General features: G+C 34.9%; 1 protein-coding gene across 5 annotated transcripts; it reads right to left on the reverse strand.

The window, feature by feature from the left end:
• Positions 1–1,208: 1,208 nt before the first annotated feature.
• On the reverse strand, positions 1,209–18,352 carry LOC126811958 (uncharacterized). Of its 5 annotated transcripts, none has more exons than XM_050538054.2 (2): positions 18,213–18,352; positions 1,209–4,440 (listed from the first exon to the last, which is right to left on the reverse strand). In XM_050538054.2, exon 2 carries the CDS (start codon positions 4,305–4,307, stop codon positions 3,312–3,314), a length of 996 nt encoding a protein of 331 aa, XP_050394011.1. In that variant the 5' UTR covers positions 4,308–4,440; positions 18,213–18,352; the 3' UTR covers positions 1,209–3,311. The 5 variants fall into 5 exon arrangements, with proteins under 5 accessions (XP_050394011.1, XP_050394012.1, XP_050394013.1 ...); XM_050538055.2 differs by lacking the exon at positions 18,213–18,352 and adding an exon at positions 9,037–9,185; XM_050538056.2 differs by lacking the exon at positions 18,213–18,352 and adding an exon at positions 8,950–8,965.
• Between the last annotated feature and the right edge of the window lie 532 nt (positions 18,353–18,884).

Here is an 18,884-nt window from a genome sequence, read left to right on the forward strand (position 1 = left end):
ACGTACATGTACTAGTCTATATAGCTGCCAAAAAGCATGATCCCCTCGTTTCTTCACAAATTCATGATGACATGACACAAACATTATGTGCCAATGCTCCGTTTATTACAAAAAAGGGGCAGGATCCACGGTCTGGTCGCCTTTTGTGAAGTCACCATCCCAGGTAAAGTTGACATTCGAGTAACTAACATTAGCAAAACATTAGTGGAACGAATATTTACACTTGTCGAGAACTATCGGGGAGATCCACAAGCTTTCTTGTCTCATCACCTTGACCCAGAGACATAAAGTCAAAGTATGCAGCGGAAGCACGTGAGGTCACCAACGCCAAAACAAAAGTTCAAAAGAACGTCTTACAATGACAAGGGGATGGCCTCCGTTTTCTTATAATCCAAGGGCGTAACCAGAGAGAGAGAGAGAGAGAGAGAGAGAGAGAGAGATGGGGTTTAACGTCCACTCGACACAAACTAGGTCATTTCGGGACTATCACATGGTTCAATTTTATTTCAATAATTCGCTTTAGCAGTGGGAGGAAACTGGAGAACCCGGTGAAAACCCACGAGGTTGGACAGGCGGGGAATCGAAACCCCGCCAATTGACTCAATGATAGACCGTATGATACAGCGCAGCGCGCACGTGCTAACCATTCGGCCATCCAACCCCCCAAGGGCGTAACCATGATAGATTATCTACGCAGATGAACTGCCCAAATTGCGTAATTAAATCAGAAAAAGGTGCCGAGGTAAAACTTCCCGAGGTGTCTCTTAGCGCTGCACAGGACTGTGGCTTCAAGATCATGTCTTACCCAGTCAATTCTCCAGATCTAGCTCCCTCTGACTTCTTCTTCCCACAACTCAAATCTATCCCTAGGCAGAGGGAGTGGGGCATATTTAGGACGGTTGATGTCGTCATCACTGCCGTGGGGGAAGGTTTTGGGTCACGTGGCAAACAGTGGTTTTCTGACGGGTTAAATAAGATGGAGAAACGATGGAACAAGTGAATTTATGCCAAGGGGAATTATATTAAATTAATAAGTATAGCGATTTTTATATAGATCACATAATACTAAGGGGGGCCGAAATCTTTTGGGTCACACCCCAAAAAAAAAAAAAAAATCCCAAAAAAACAAACAAAACAAAACAAAACAACCCAAACAACGATGTAAACTTTGGATTATTTTACACTGGAGTTCCCACTTTAAAGAATAGTAGAGATTAATGATAATGGAATAGCTCCGTTTATTATTACCAATAATTAGGTATTAATAAAAAGTTAAAATACTTGTTCTTTTATGTTACAGAGAAAATATTAATAATCAATAGTCTTCATTCTTCAGATTTGTATTTGCCACATTTTCCTTATCAGGATTGGAGTTATTAACATAGGTTGACAGGCAATGAAACATCCAGAACCGGACCTGGACCTACTCAGGACCAAATTAACCTTGGTTGTGTGTGTGTGTGTGGGGGGGGGGGGGCAAGTCCAGGGGTGGAGTAGAGTAGGGTCTTAACGTTATCTTTGTATGCTGTCCATTGATCGATGTAATGATACAATAAAATATTATTTAAATCTTTAGGGTCGCGTGCGGCGCGAAGACCCCGACGGAGTGGGTGGGTGAGAGAGATGCAACCCCAGAACTTTTTGTTATGGCAAATTAGATTTTTGAGCATTCAGAGGTATATTCTGGGCGAGTAATAGACGTCGAATAAAATAGGAATATTGATTATATTTTTGGATTAGAAACCACGTTTCAAACTTCAATCAAAAGCTATATGAGAAACCTTTAGCCAAATTATAATTCCAGAGATTCTCGTTAGTTGTCTTGAGTGTAAAAAGAAATCAAATTTCAGGGAAAACTTATAAATACATTATATCCATATTAATGTATGAATGATCTCACATTTCCTAGCGAACTGGCGGCACTATAAACATAGATGTCTACCGGTGGAGTTCAAGTCAAGGTCAAAACTACCCACGGACCCCTTTCTCGTGTAAAAGGAGTCCTATCGAATGGAACAGTCAGGATTTAAAATTGGGCCCCTGATTGTGGACACAATGAAGGCCCCCAAAAATGACCTTCATATTTTCAAATCTAAATAAGACTCACTCGATCATTCAATTGAACTTTTGATCTTGCGCTCAACCGAAAATATGGGTGGGTGGGGGCGCTCCCAAATTCGGCCATTACAACACATTTATTTGACTTTGCCCCAATTTGAGACCAGACCGTTGTTCTTCTGCAGTGCCGATCCCAATTAAATCCCCGCGCTTCTTAGTTCCGGTATTGCACCTACTTGAATTGACGTTATCTAACGATAAACACATAGGTTTAAATTCAACGGAACATCCTTTCAACTGCAGCTTGGTTGTCCACAATAAACCTCACGCACAACGCACTGACCGAAATCAATATCTCAACACTTATTTCAATTTAATAAAAGCCAACCCCCTTACCCCAACAACCTAATTTAATAGGCAACCTATAAAACTTTCATAGACCTGGTGTGATGTTTGGGCAAAAGTGATCTTCGAAATGTACATGCTTCTTCCCTTTAAACTCATCAAGACGAAGTAATGTATTTTGGGATATTATCAAAGAGATTGAACGAGCAGGTGGGCAAATTACGACAAGATTAAAGTATAGATACAAATAAAGCGTATTGTGAAGTCTAAATAGTATACATGATAATAAATGGATGCGCACTTCATATCGGAACCAACCAGAGTGTAATATGCAATACTAAAATATTGTTTCGTAATTTAAGACAGAATAAGCACATTTTGCCATTTGGTTGACACTCTTCATTATATGACAAAATCCAGGAACAACATTATCAATCTGACCAATAACATTATATGAGAATATTGCGCAAGTCGTTGTTAAATAAAAAAAAAATGGATTACTCATGCAGTTTCAAACATAATATAGGACAAACATGCGAACATCCCTTGAGTAAGTCCTATTTTCAGTACACTTGAAATGTATTGTATCTGGATTAGCGAGACTACATATCTGCCGAGTAGAACTTATGTTTTGAAATCATATCTTCAGTGACATGATACCAATTCTGCGTGTAAGTCAAAGCCATAACACGATTGAAATAAATAAAGAATGCACAAATATTATGATTAACTATGTCATACTGAATACTAGTGTGTAGATGATATGAATATTATGCCAATAATCAATATTATGTAAACAGTAAATAACATAATATTCAAATATATATGCGATCATATTTTATGCACCATGAGATAATTACACCATTCCACATTGCACAGTATTAGCGTTGTATTAAATCCATTAATAGTTATAATAGTTCCTCGTGTATGGGGATATTGTCCACGGGCTCCAGTGGAGTATATTCATACACCTTATCTTGACCAAATCGTACGGCACGTTTCTTTGACGCCGTTAGATTTATACGCCGGTGAGCCACGCTGCCTCTCGGATCAATCATTGCTTTGGGTCGAGGAATTCTAAACGTGTGATTCATCCCAATTTTTTGAAATGTCGGTTCGGAGATTCTGGCTACTGAACCGTTAACTGATAAATGTGCCATCTCTGACCAGGTCCGTCTATACGTGTCCATTTTACTGTTTTCTGTTTGTGTGACATTACGATAGTTCGGCTGCCCACCACTAGCTGTATAAGCCTGTCCGTTTTCACTTTTCGTAGTCGTGTGAGTAACGACCATAGGTATTCTGTGTCCATTTTGCTTTGAAGTGTCTTCTGATTTGCTATCTTTCTTTTTGTTTCCTTTCGATCTTGATTCACTTTTCGTTGCTAGATTTGATCGTTGAACCCCGTTGTCGACGTAACGGACTTTAGCATCATAAATTTGATAATTGCGAGAAAGATCGGCTGGAACATTACTAAATCCATCTTTTGATTGGAAAGTACTTAGATCCGTTGCTGTCGCTTTTTTCGGGTCTAAAGAAGCAACTTTACTATCGTGGTGCTTAGCGACACCATTACTTAACGGTTGCTGGGATTTTCGACTTGGGTCGCGAGCTCTTATCGCTGTGTTGTTTGGAATTCTCTCAATATTTGCATATCCATTAGTATACATTCTAGGAAAAGCTTGCTCCACCGTCAATCTACGCATCGGTCGAGACACCATGCCGTTGGCGGCCATTTGATTCCAGTACTCCACACCAGCCATACCTTCCCTACGCCGGATAGCGTTTGCCATCTCCGGAGAGACTTTAATGGGAACCATTGGCACGGCTACCATTTGGCGTCTGTAATAATCCGGCCTCATTGCCTGACCGCGCGATTCGCGTGATTTCGTTTTTGATGTCATTATGTTTCTTCACAATAATATTATAAAAATATGAATTTATCGACACTTTATCCAATTCACATGTTAAAATGAAACACAATGTAACAAAGCAGTCCAATGGAATAGTTTCTGTTACTGGCCATTTTCTCCCAACCTGCAAATAAACAAGAATAAATTAAGCTGGTTATTATCACATAAGACTATTAGCGACAACATACCCACCCTCTCGTCAGCTCATTGTTCGCTATAATGTGAATGAAGTATTGTTACTAAGCCTTTACTCTCTAATTACCCCCAACGCAGTTAACATCTGACCATATAGGTTTACTATGAAGCGTCATTATAAAATGCGAGTACGTATATGCTAGGAATGTGATTTTTATGACAATAGAATGTATTTTATACACATGTCCTATCTATATTCCAGAGACATAAAATCAAGGGCAAGCCACGCGCAGGGGGTTCTCGGCCTTTTCACCTATTCTGTATAATAAATATTTAAAAGTGTAAGAAAAAAAAATTTAATTCTTACAAGAAAACTTTTCGCGATTAGCCAGATGCAGACCCCGTCAATAAATAAAAATAAATATTTTCCGGTACCTGTACTTCATTTTAAGAAAGGACAAAATGTGATGTGATATAAGCCTGTCTTCTTATAAGATAACCTTTTACCTAACACAACACAGGTCAACATGTTCAAGGTTTGCCGGAAAGAACAAAAACAAAATAACAATAGCATACATATAAATAATGGACATGGGCCCATTGTTTACAGGAAAGTGTAAATATTTACACAACTTGATTTTATGTAACACATACTACAATGATAATCTTTCCTGCAGACTGCACTAAATATCGCGGAAATGAAGCAATAATACTCATCGATTAGCAATAAAACCAGGCAATGATTTCCTGTTATAGAAATTATAAGCTGTTAGTTAGTAATTTGTTGCTTTAATAATTAGTCTTGATAAATCTATATTAAGCCAGTAGTATATATGTAGTTAATCGGTATGTCAATTGCTATAAGAAAGAAATGGTTGAATAAACTATGCAATTTGTGAATGTGAGAATTATTACACTTCCAGAAGCAGTCCATGATGGCCCACAGAGAATTATCGTGGTTTCGTGAGATCAGGAAAACTGTCATATGTAATCGTTTATTATAGCGATATTATAGTAAATTGTCAGTTTATCATCGGTTGCTAGAAACAGGTATGATCGTAATGATTGAATGTTGATCGCAAGAAAAACCATTGGCGAAAAACCATTAGGACAATCATAGATATAGTCGGTTACGTTACCATGATACAGTGATTCTCAACAGGTGTGCCGCGGCACACAGGTGTGCCGCGAGATCTTCCTAAGTGTGCCGCGAAATTTTGAACGGCACACTAAGAAAATACGAAAAATCACGTGATCCCAATTGAGTATTCACTAGTGTCTACTGATAAGTTCATAGCTGTGTTTTTCTTTATTTAGTTTGTCATTCTATGTTTCTATGACTAGTCTCCGTTTACGGTTGTATGCCTTCCGAATTACCATGTTTTTTTTTTGTTTTTTTGCCGACTGGTTAGCACGTGCGCGCTCTATCATAAGGCCTGTCATTGAGTCAACTGGCGTGGTTTCCATCTCCCGGTTGTATGTGCCAAGGAGTTGGGTCGCTTGTCCAACTGCGTGGGTTTTCTCCGGATCCTCCGGATGCCCCCCTTGCTAAAGACCCCTACGCGCAAGCGAATTATTGAAATAAAATTGAACCATGTGTTAGTCCCGAAATGACCTAATTTGTATCGAGTGGACGTTAAACCGCATATCTCTCTCTCTCTCTCTCTCTCTCTCTCTCTCTCTCTCTCAATGCTGACCACTGTCACTGCTGGGATTATGATTACTAACGAAAGCCTAGGTTGCTGGACCATTAGCATAATGATTACTAATGGATTGCGAATTGCGATTAGAAGACTTGATTATAAAGAAAATGATTACTAAAGAATGGTGACAATGACGTTAACTACTCTGTGATCATTGTAAGAAGAACGTACGTCCTTTATTAGGTCTACCACATTAATAATTATAATTCACACGAATACAGCCCCTCCCCTCCTCGTTTTTACTTTTAATATTATATTATACAATGAAATGAGGTTTAACATCCTACTTTTCTACTCCTATAATATAAAACATTGGGTATAACATCACTTTGAAATCATTTCTTCAAATATTCAGATTTTGTAAATGAACATTCCATCCCTCCCATGAAAACCGTTTAACATCATATTTACTTATATCAGCAATGACAAGAATTTGATTTTCATATCAATAAAGTTATTTGCCTTTAAGATGAAGTAAACAGGTCCACTTTTAACTGAATATTTTTAACTCGGTTCATTAAATATTGTTTATCCGAATGAAACGAAAGTTAAGCTCCTATATAGAATTCACTGACTCCTCATCTTTAAATCATAAGTGATATTAGCGCTAATCAGAAACTGGTAAGATCTTTGTGTATCTACACGGGGTTATGAGTTCTCCATCAAAAGCTGTTAGTCGAGTAAATGTACATTAAGTTATGTTCATAGAGACACTTTCTAATGTACAACTTTCTTTATATTTCAATGGTCCTTTAAGTGAATATTATAATCATCCATGTGTTACAAAATATAGCCTAAGGATGAATATATACCATCATACACATTAATCTAGAGCATATTATTTAAATCATATTAATCCATCATAAAAAGATAAATGATAAAATCTAAGAGAAAATTCATTTATACTTTGGTTGAATAAAAAAAAACCTTTAAGATATTATGATCATGGTTACAGAAGATTTTATCACACCAATTATTTCATTTAGAGTGAACGTTTCTCTATAAATATTATATAAAATAAGTGATATATTAAACATGGTCAAAATAACGACGCCCTAAATAACCTTGTGTCTTAGGACGGCATCTCGGGTGTTAGTAGAGTATGACTTTTCAAAACTTGACACCACATGAGTAGATTGTTTCAAATGTTGGTTTTATTGGCTAATGAAGACGGACATGCAGTCTGCTACGAGGGAAATTTTTTTGCGATGACAACCTACTCTTTTTTCGAATCCCAATTAATTATTCAAGTGTATAAGGGAACTCGGATTATCGTACTATCCGAACGACTAGTCGCACTTCCTTGCAGCACTGACAAGGGGACCATGCACGCCGGGAAATACCAAGGAACTTTCGTGGCCATCACCAGGTAGGCTAGCGAACCAGCGCCTATACTCGCTGAGCCAATGCGGCTCCGGTTTTAGTTGGTGTTAGATAATAGGTGTCTTGTACGGGTGTACACCAACCCTACTTCAACGATAAAAGAGTTGATTCAGACTGGAAATTATCAACGAGTTGAGTTGGTGTTAATTTGGAGTTGATCTGGTGTCGAGTCAGTTTTGGAATTAACATGTACGGCTATAACTCACTAACTGATTTTTGCTGTACCCAGAACTTAAAATAAATCACTGTCCTCTACATGCATAGGCCCACAACCTGCAAGTCCTCATACAATAAATCAAAGTATTTAAAGATTTTACACAATGCATTTTTAATACATAAACAAAGGAAAGAAAAAAAAGCATATTCTTAAAGAGATTCAGCGAGTAAAACGTCTCATGTTAACAGTCCATGAAGCAAGCCTATAATTTCATGAATTATATGTTGTTTTCGTATATTATATTATGCTTAAAATGCATCTAAAGTATCAACCCTCATAGTGTAAAATTACTTTGGCAACAATGAATTTTAAATATTTTTAAATTATTTAATTTTTTTATTATAGGGCCGTAGGAGGGTGGGTGGGTGGTGGTAATGATTGAAGTGGCCAAATATACTTCCCGTTCATACCGTTAAATATAACTGTAGGAATAAAAAAATGTCACTGACCATGCCCCCACCCCCCGTCCCCGTCCCCGTCCATCACCGCATCCCCTCTTTCCGTTCCATTGGGTTAATCATTAAATTAAATCCTAATTTCCTCGTCGGCATTTATGAAAACTTTGAAGATATAGTACATTTTCACATTGTATATGATCTTTTTTATCTATGTTGATGTTTCAACGGAAAGGAAATCCGAAGCTTAGAGGGAAATTGCAATTTTAACGCATCTCAGTTAAAAATGTGCACACACGAAGCAATATTTTACAGTGCATCTTGTGGGGCAAAACGTTTTCCCCACTTTTTATGAAAATATAAAGAAGCAGCGGGGCAATACTAATGATGTACCAATTGAGAGATGGAATGCAGCACATTTAGGTAAACATCACACTTGTAAAACAAACCACAAAGGGAGAGGACGATAGACAACATCCCCAGAAACCGGTATTCTCCAGTGCGTCAGAGTCCTTAAAAATGCATTGTGCCACCAGAGAAATAAATTGTACCACCTCCAGGCATATAAATCTAAATATTCTTAAATAATAGGCACAGAACTGTACTATCCTGTATAAAACCAATATAAAATCATATTCATTACTGAAAACATCATTAAACCGTTACATATTGTAATCAAACCAGATGAACACAACAGCCAACTAAGAAAATCACACCATTCAATGACATTATCTAAAACATGGTTAGTATTTAACTTACTAAAACGTTATATTTTTTTACTAAGCAACTTTGTTACTTACTAGGTTAAATGACGATATAATCCTTTCACTCGTGGTCTCAACACATATATATTTACTTAATGTAGCGTTTACATCAAAGATTATTACCTATATCATAATCTGGTTTTACAACATTCGTTATGTAACGTAGAAATTACAGCTTGTACTTCAGATGTCGACCTCACATCATTCCCCGTGTGGCCTAAATATTTACCTGAGCCAAAAACAACACGTGGTACTAACTCTCCCCTAATATACGACCCCTATATCCGCTCTAATATAAAGATGCCCAGGGTTTCATCCTTTTCACATGAACCATTGCTTTTGAAGGGAAAATTACATCGTTATGCAGTCAAGCATGGTCTTCTATTTTTACCTATTATCTGAAGGTTGGTGTATGTCTATATCAGATTGTTAGAGTATACTATAGTTATATACAAGGCTCACTGATGTCATGTTACAAGCTGGTAAAGTAACATAATTATTGTGTGCTTTAGGGCTCAATTATCTCTAATAATTAGAATGGTGTCGTTTTCGTTTTGATTTACGAAAAATGTCCAAATCAGACTCCCGGTTATATATCACCTACACTGAAGACAAGTTAGAAAATAAAATCCCCTATTCAACATTTTACTGGTGGGTATATGAATATAAAATATTTTGTACTTTAACCTGCTATAATATACATGTATATTGATAATCATTGGCCTTTGATATCCCGTTGACAATTTGACATACTCTTTTATTTCTACTTTCACTAAAATTCTGTGACCATTTTATCTGCATTTCTTCATGAATTTAATGTGACACTACTCGTGGATCACAATATGCATCCTCGTATTTTTAAGCTAAAACATGAAAGTTTATTGGTGAATGGTGATAACACATTGAATAATACGTTTGAAATTGAGAAACAACGCTCAACATTTCCGAAAAATAAGTCGCCATCCCCATGGCAAAACGCAAATAAGTGATTTCATTTACAAAAGTAAATAATGTGATAATTGTTTCGCGGTTCGCACTCATAGAATGTTATACAACAAGCATTTTATATTTTAAAAATATTGTTTTCTATGATTAATAATACAGTAAACACGATATGGTTTAATTTAATCTAAGTATACATTTCATATTAATAATAAATACATTAACGCGATAGGGGTTAATTTACAAGAAATAAACTGGATATACAATATATTGTTAGTCGCGGTCTGCAAATATAAAAAGCTATAACAAGAAAATAATAGACTATTTGATAAATAATACATAAACAGAATTAGTGTTGTTACTGTATGAAATGAAGCAAAACAAAACACATTTATTTACATTGATGGTTGACGATGTGTTAACTTCTGAACCTCACATGATCTCAAGGTCAAGTATAATAACTTTAATTAGTCATAGAAATGACTTTAATAACCCCTGATAATACTGTCTATAAGAAGAAACATACTGTTTATACATTATGTGGCCAAAACTTCTTTTTTTGCTTCGTTTATTCTTTATAATACGTTAATATTAAGAGGCTTAGTCTACCCTGTCACTCCAGGTTCTCATCCTTCAAGCGGCTTACTTTCTTTTAGATATACATGTACCTTTCTCTTACAGAAAAAAACCCAACACTAGACTAACAACATCTGTGCATCTCTTTTCAAACGTTTCATTTCTTTGTATGTTCATGTTTTACAAAAAAATCTTACTTTTTCATTTGGTTACCAGTGAGCCTTCGTTGTTTATCTTTCTATTTATTCTTTTCAAATGTGACGCATATGCAGATTTTATTTATGGAGATCATAATAAAAGTCTCATAACTTTAATGCTACTTATACAGAATAATGTGACAGAAGAAGCTCTGTATAATTTTCTAATCTTAAGCAAACCACAATTTTTGTTATTGAAATACCCTAAGATTATTATAATGTAATTAGCTTATGACCGTGAGTAATCCTTGTTAAATAGTGATTTGAGCAACTTCTAGAAGTCTATCATAGCAATCTTACATACAGACTGACATAATCATGAACCAAGTTTCAAAAACTACTCTTTCAGGAATCATCCAAAACTAGTGTTAAAACTACTCTTACAGAAATCATCCAAAAACCAGTGGTTAACCAAATTAAATAAAAAACTACTTTTAGAGAAGGCATCTACAACTAGAGCCAGTAACTACTCTTAAAGAAATCTGCTAAAACAACACATAACAGCATTAAGACTAATCACCTGAAGTCAGTGGTTAACGAAATGAAACGAAATACTACTCTTACAGAAGACATCTATAACTAATATCCAAAACTACACTCACAGAAACCTGCTAAAACAACACAACATCATTAAAGGCTCAATACCACTCTTGTTGTAACTGAATAATATGTCCCAATCTTTATTCTGGTCAACAAATTGTACTATTTTACAATATTCCAATTAATTGATGATACAAATTTCATCTTAACACACCTAATTTAAAAAAATTGGAAAAATTCAACTAAATGATTTGAAAAGCCTGACGTAAAGCTTTTCAAATGTTACTTGGATTTAAAAATATTTTTGAACCCTCTGGACAAGTAAAATAGGATTTAATGGATAATTTCCACAACAGGTAGGACACTAACACATCTAGTACTTAGAATAAGGCTATTTTTTATTTTCTGGAGCTGTCAACCCAGCAAGAGTTTTATTGTCCCTTTAAGATCAACTGTTTACGGTCAGCGGTTGACGACGTTTTTTACATGCACGCCAATATGTCGACAGGACTCAGTATTTCTTCCCATCCGATCGAACCCCGGAACTCATGATTAGTGAGCCACCATGGCTCCCCAATGAAAACACATTGGCAATATAAATCAAATAAATATTTCCAATAGAATAACCAAAAAACCCTATCAAGAATATCAATCCACTGAGTTTACCATCACTGCAACATGAACTTACGCATTTTATACTTTAAAAAACCCAAAACAAACCCAAATATCTAGATCTAGAGATAGTCCAGATTAAGTTTTAGACTATTCCAGAATGTTCTGTTTTCAACCTGTCGTCTTATCCTGTTTTTCAATTTTGGCGATTGTCGTTTTAATATTTTGGTTAAAAATGACAATTATATCGGCCATAATCAATCAGAAAATGTGTAGCAGAAATACCTGTATAATATAGGTATAGAGTTCCCACGCACATCAAGAAGATATCTTAATATAATTTTTTCAACAGTTATCAAGCTTAACACACCGGGTGTATTCTTATCGCCATGCGCGACACCATAAAAAAAACCTAAAACTAAAACCCAAATCACGATTAAAAAGATACAACTTTTGTTAATCTACAGAAAAAACAAAACAAAAGAGGATTCGATTTATGAATTTATAATTTAAAATCCATTTATAGAACCATAAAACACATATGGAGTATAAGTAAAATGGTGTACTTGATATGTTGCCAAGCGTTAACACGTATTATAAAATATAATTGAGATAAGAATTAAGAGATTATTACCAACACTTTGAACTCTTACACTGTATATTATTAATAATATATATTCTTACCTGTACTTATATACTATATATACCATAACACTCATAGACATATACTGCTTTAAAATGTGTAGACACAACCTCAATAAGTCAAATTTATATGTTAATAAGTAGGCTATATTATGAGGACCAACTATAAGGATATATTTCCCTTCATCGATCAAGCGATTTTCTTAGTTCCCTGTGTTTAATCAATATGACCTGGGTATATTTACATTAACACAATGTTAATACAACTTACCACTGTTAGGTCACTGGATAATTGTGTGAATACTAACAATTACAGATAATTTACTACTGCTAAATAATAATATATCTGGAGTTCCTGCTGTCTAGCGCTGAAATCATGCAATCTATTTTAATTCAGAATTGAACGATCGAAAATAGATTTCACCTAAAAAAAAAACCAACAAAAAAACATGGCGATATTTAAAGGGAAGGGGGACGGTTAGCTTAATACGAATAACAGATATGCTATAACTCGAATCTAGATTGTTTCTTATTTTAAGGGACCATTGCCGAGTACAGTGACCTTGGTGTAAATCTGATTTAAAAACAACATCCCTTTCAAAATTTATCGGCAAATTAAGTTATGTACATTTAACACTAATTCTGCCAGCTAAGTTTGAAACAAGTATTGTCTTAAGAGTAGAGGCTATATTTACGCGCGACATACCAAGGTATCTCAGTCAACCAGGCACTAGTAAGTCTGGCGCACATTGACAGAATAGACATGAAGGTAACTGGGGGATTGGCAGCCCACAACGTCAACTTTTGTCTCCATGGCCAATTGCATTTGAAAACTGAATTGTATTTTTTTTTTTTCTTATATTTTTTTAAAATAATGTCTTTAGTTAAAAATCAATAAAAACGACATATTTACATAGTTCACATTACATTCACAGTGTGTAATATCATATCTTAAAATCACATTAAAATTTCAAAACAATAATCATACAAAATATTTATTTATTATTGAAAGCTATACTACATTTTCATAATTCATTTAGTAGAGCAAACAAAAACACAAAGAAACAAAAAGCAAAAAACAAAACACGAAAGGAATACTAGAATTGTAATTTATGGCAATATCCCTTTAAAAACCAAATCATGGGCAACTACTTACAAGAACTAACAAAATTAATAACACTTATATTTTGTATTCCTTTATCGATAAATTTCATTCTTCATTAGTTGGCGGCTACGAGATTGATTTTCCTCTATTAGAATCTTTTATGAACAGCTCTTTTGTGTTTCATTCAAATCTCAAGATCACCTTTTTGTAAAGTCGTCGTATTTGGGGGATAAAAAATCTTATTTTCTTGTATGAAAGGGTAAACTATCGCTTTAAATAGATGAAGAGTAATAAGCGCCAGTGAGATTTCTCTTACTGAAATGTAATATTTGAGGTATAACATAATAATAGTAACTATATAGAGCGCAAGAAGACGGTGTGGTGTCACGACACGGTATTGATGTATGACCACACCCTACACCTTACAATAAAATATAATAACCTAGTCGTTAAACATATTTCACTTATTCTATACACCTACAGTTTCTTTACAATTAAAAATATATAAATACATATAGCCACTCCAAAAAATGTTATAAAAACTCTTATTGAGACAGATTTAGGATCAAGCTGTTTTTTCTTCCAGCTCATGTCTTGATTAAAATAAAACTAGACGCCCACTTACCTGTGTGTCACAGTAACAAATTTCTATGTCCTTCCACAGCTTGATAAATGTCAGTGATAAGGAAAATGTATAATAAAATGTTTCATATACTTTTCCTACATTTAAACAACACTTGAAATAGTTTCGAATTACTTCGCCTCTAACCAGGCTTAAAATTAAGTTCATTTGGCTGTGAATTTTAATGCTTATGCAAATAGAATATCCCCATATTCTATATGTATTTTATATACGATAGACTTTACTGGTCTAATGTGTTCATGTTAGTTAAGCATTGTGAAATCTCTAGGAGAATTTACAAACATAATATGTCCGAACTGTCTTAGGTATATAATAATATTTATACCATTTTATTTATGTCACGTTAATGGAGACCATGCACCATCTTGTCCTAACAGTGGCGTTCTCGCCTATTCTTCATCAAATTCCAACTGTCAAGTGTTTCTTTAAGTACACGGGTGGACATTGTTTTCCGGTCCCATCAAAACGACTAGACGTCATTCCTTGTCAGGCCCTCTGCACCACTAAAAATCCCCGAGGAACTTTCTTGGCCACCATCTGGATTGAACCCGAGTCCCCTTGATTAGTGTGTCAGCGCCCTACTGAAGAGGGGCATACGCCATACAGTGTGCTATGGGGGAATTTCAATTGTCGAGGATTCTTTAACGTGCACACGACCTCGGTTTTCCTTCCATCCGAACCACTATACGTTGTCCCTTGCCAGGCCCTTTGAATTTTCTCGGTAAACACAGGGATCCAAACACATGATCTCCGGGTTAGCGAGCCAATGTCTCACTCACTGAGCCACCGTATCTCCCCGGGAAAACAGATAGCATAATTTAGAAGATCGCATAATGCTGAAAATCGATAGTAGGGTTAGTCCTTCTTGTGACCTCAATCCTATCCCCTTTCTGAGCCATAATTACACAAAATAATGCACTGCTAAAATTAATGGAAGGGTGTTCATGTATACACACTGCCCATGTTGGTTTTCATTTGTAAATCAACAATTTCTCGAATACATCAACACGTGCATTACCAAACGCGGTGTTTGAAGAAATTTTGAGCTACATGTATTATGTACCTGTTAAATTCTCAGATTATTTTTGAAAATAAAACTTTCTAGTAGGCCTACTTATCTTGTCAACTGACCAAATCGATATCACTGAATCTATTTCGGTCCCTGAAGCACTCGTGGTTTGGATATAGGAACATACAGGAAATGAAATGAAATGAAATGGGGTTTAACGTCCTACTGTTCTGCTCCGAACTGGGCTAATAAAGACGGGCATACGCCATACAGTGTGCTATGAGGAAAATTTTGCACGGACAGCGGCAGTACGCCAACATCAAAGGGTGACGCCAAATCCCTATTTTAAATATATTTATTATCTTATATCATGCACATCCAATGGTCAATCAAACCGAAGGTCAAAAGAAAATGTAGATTAAGTATCAGGGCTCTGGTTATTAGATTGCCAACGTAATTAATTATTTTTTAAATGTAATGATTACAATTACGTCTCCTTTTTATCAATATAATTACTTACCATTACTTACATTGAAATTAATTAATTACCAATACCCATTACTTTATGCCTATTTTCTACCATGAAGCTCCACGAAAATTGGGTTCAAAATAACAAAGATAGATTTTTCTATGTGAATTGCGATTTCTATAAAATATCACACCAATACAATAGTAAATTTAAAGAGAGGGGTAGTGGTGACAAAAACTAATGCTGTAATTGTAACTATACATTTAATTTAAAGTAATTTGATAAAATTCTTAATCAATCCACAATAATAGATTTTTCTGTCCAGAATATTCTTTGATTAATCTACATCAAATGCACTTCAAATTGGCATGTCAAAAAGTGGCTCTAGATAAAAACAAATATTCTTGATTGTTTTGGTTCTTTAAATCAAATTTTAGTATTCCCGAATTGTTCGCCTTATTTTAACTAAAATATAGAACTTTATAAAAACTTTTGCTGTTTTAAAGTATCAAATATATCAATAAGAAACTATGTGCAACGTTTTGTGTTTCTGGATCACCGATCAGAGAGATATGTCTCATAAACAGTGATTGAAAGTTGAGTTTACTGTGGTTCAGGGAAAGGCGCTCTGGTTCACTAACAAGAAGGTCCTAATATAAGTTCGACCCTGATGTTAGCCAAGAATGTTCCCCAGGATAGTCTAGCAAGGAAACAAACTTCTGGTCATTCGGATGATTCGAAATATCGAGGCTCATCGCAAACTCGCTGGTGTACACGTAAAAGAATCCTTGACAGTTGGAATTCTATGAAGAGTAGGCAATACAAAATTGCCTAGCGTGTGTCCGTCTTCATTAGCACGGATAAATAAAGATATGTGTAATAGAACAGCTCACATCAATTAGTCAATAATGCCAATACATAAAATATAGAATTTTATTATTGTTCAGTATTTGATATTAATAAATGAATAGAACAGTACATGTATCAGAAAGTATTGAATTAAACTATTTGTATATGTATAGTGTCGTATTCACTGCAGATATTCTCTATTTTAAGGATTGGTCATCAACGATGAGAGTTCAAGGTATTCTAAGTTCACACCCTATCAAGTGGCAGGTTGAAGCTAAAACTTTACTCATGTATAGTATATAATTTTCGATAGTTAAATAATTATATAAACATATACCATGTATCAGTATGAGTTTATATACATTATGTCCGATGTAAATCAAAGGTATGTTAACAATGTCATGGACCATACTAAATTGCTTGCTAAAAATTCCAACGACACCATTTTGAATTGTTCCACGTTGTCAATCACACATTATCTGGTAAGGTCGAATTTATCGTGTGTTGAACTGAAGCCTAATTATAACTTTCGGTAATCAGAATATATTCAAATTAAAAATGCAACATTTTTCTCTCTTGTAGCGGTTCGTGGGAAGCCGGTCAATTATTTTGTTTTGGATTCAGCGGGAAAATACATTTTATAACAATTTACGAAAAAAGGGTTTGTTTATAAGTTTAAAAGAACAAATACATTTTATAACGATTTACGAAAGAGGACATTGTTTACAGGTTTAAAAGAAAAAATGGTGACGTCTCAATTAATAAACTGTGGAATTTCAATAAACAATGAATCAGAGCATGCCGTATTCGGCGCCATCTTAGAATTCTGACATATCAAAAGTAAGCCAATTGACACAAGCAACATTCGTGCAAGTTTCATGTCGATCGGACTTGAAATGGCGGAGCATTAGGCTTTCTTTTCATTTTGGAACGCTCATAGGAGGTACAACTGCTGATCTTTGTCTCGTAGACGTCTCCATTAATTTCACTGTCGGTTCAAATTAAATTTGGTGTTCTTATTATTGAAAAGAACGATGGCAATGTTTCGTTCCCAGTAGAATGTTAATGGAATACGTAAATAGACATTGCATACATTCTTATTTCATAGAATTAATCCAATTATCATTTATTTACAAACACTAGCCATCTTTTAAAAAATAAATTGTAGTAAATAATTATTCTATTGATAAAATGCCAACGCCTCAGATTAATGAACTGCTGGAGTGGTCAAAAGTTATTTTGGCTTGGTATAAAAAAAAAATAAAACCAAACAAATCCCACCCTGAAGCCGAGACCTTAAAATACGTAAGACTTGTAAATTAATATAACAGTTTGATATAAAAACCGAACAGATTTTCCTTGTGTATATTAAACATTTCGAGGGTTCGAAAATATCGTTTTTTCTTCATTAGGTATTATTTTCAGAAGTCTGCAACAGAAATCTGTTCTCGAAAGTTATGTCAACGTCAACACGATACTAAACACTGTAGAAAGTCAGTGTTCCATTGGTTTTTTGCGTAATGCCCATCTATAAATGCACACAACGTTCTTATTATTGTGTGTTTTAGACAATACAATGTTTATGTAACAGTGCAACTATTTTTTAAGATCATTTTAATTTTAATAACATAGAACTCTAACGTCCCAAAGGGTAATAAGATTATCTCTCCCCACACCATAAAATAATGAATATAATGTATTTTATAGTAACTTACCTTTATCTATATTCGATGTGATATAAGACAAATCAATCACTGTCTACTCCTATATCTGTATATATAAGATTAGTAGATATGACTTTTAAAACAACTAATATACCGCTTGTCTAGCACGAGACATCTAGTAAGTAACATAGATATGATATACTTTATCAGACCATATATAAGTAAAACATCACAACTTGTTTTTAAGATGTCATTACAAGTAGGGATTATATCATAATACCCGTCTTTAAGACCATCTTTACTATATGTACCCATAAACTTGTCAAGTGAGTTATCAGTGTATTTGAATGAGAGTGATAATAAGCTAAGTACACTGGGGCGATAAATGGAGTTCAGAAGTTTAGTTAGACATTGGCGACTGACGAATATTATGTGTTCTCTGATGTTCGATCTAGGGTTAGGTTAGACCACCCAGTTGTCAACTTAAAATGTAGGGTTTGGCGCATTGAATGATTAGAATTGGTTCTTTGCATCCATGTATAAAGTGAGGCACATCAGTTTTAGCTAATGTTATCTTCTCTCACATTAATCTGTTTTAGTTAAAAATATACCCAATGAATCAAACTCGGAAAGAAGGACGTTTGTTCTACACGCATCATTTGAAAATCGTCTTCGTGATATTGCTGAAGACGAAGACTACAAGCTGCCATTTATAAACAAATT

Source organism: Patella vulgata, chromosome 2, assembly GCF_932274485.2.
Source record: "Patella vulgata chromosome 2, xgPatVulg1.2, whole genome shotgun sequence".
Classification (NCBI taxonomy): domain Eukaryota; kingdom Metazoa; phylum Mollusca; class Gastropoda; family Patellidae; genus Patella; species Patella vulgata.

Bases quoted from the DNA above. Each gene is read 5' to 3' on its own strand.
- LOC126811958 (XM_050538054.2), bottom strand. From the start codon at position 4,307: ATGACATCAAAAACGAAATCACGCGAATCGCGCGGTCAGGCAATGAGG.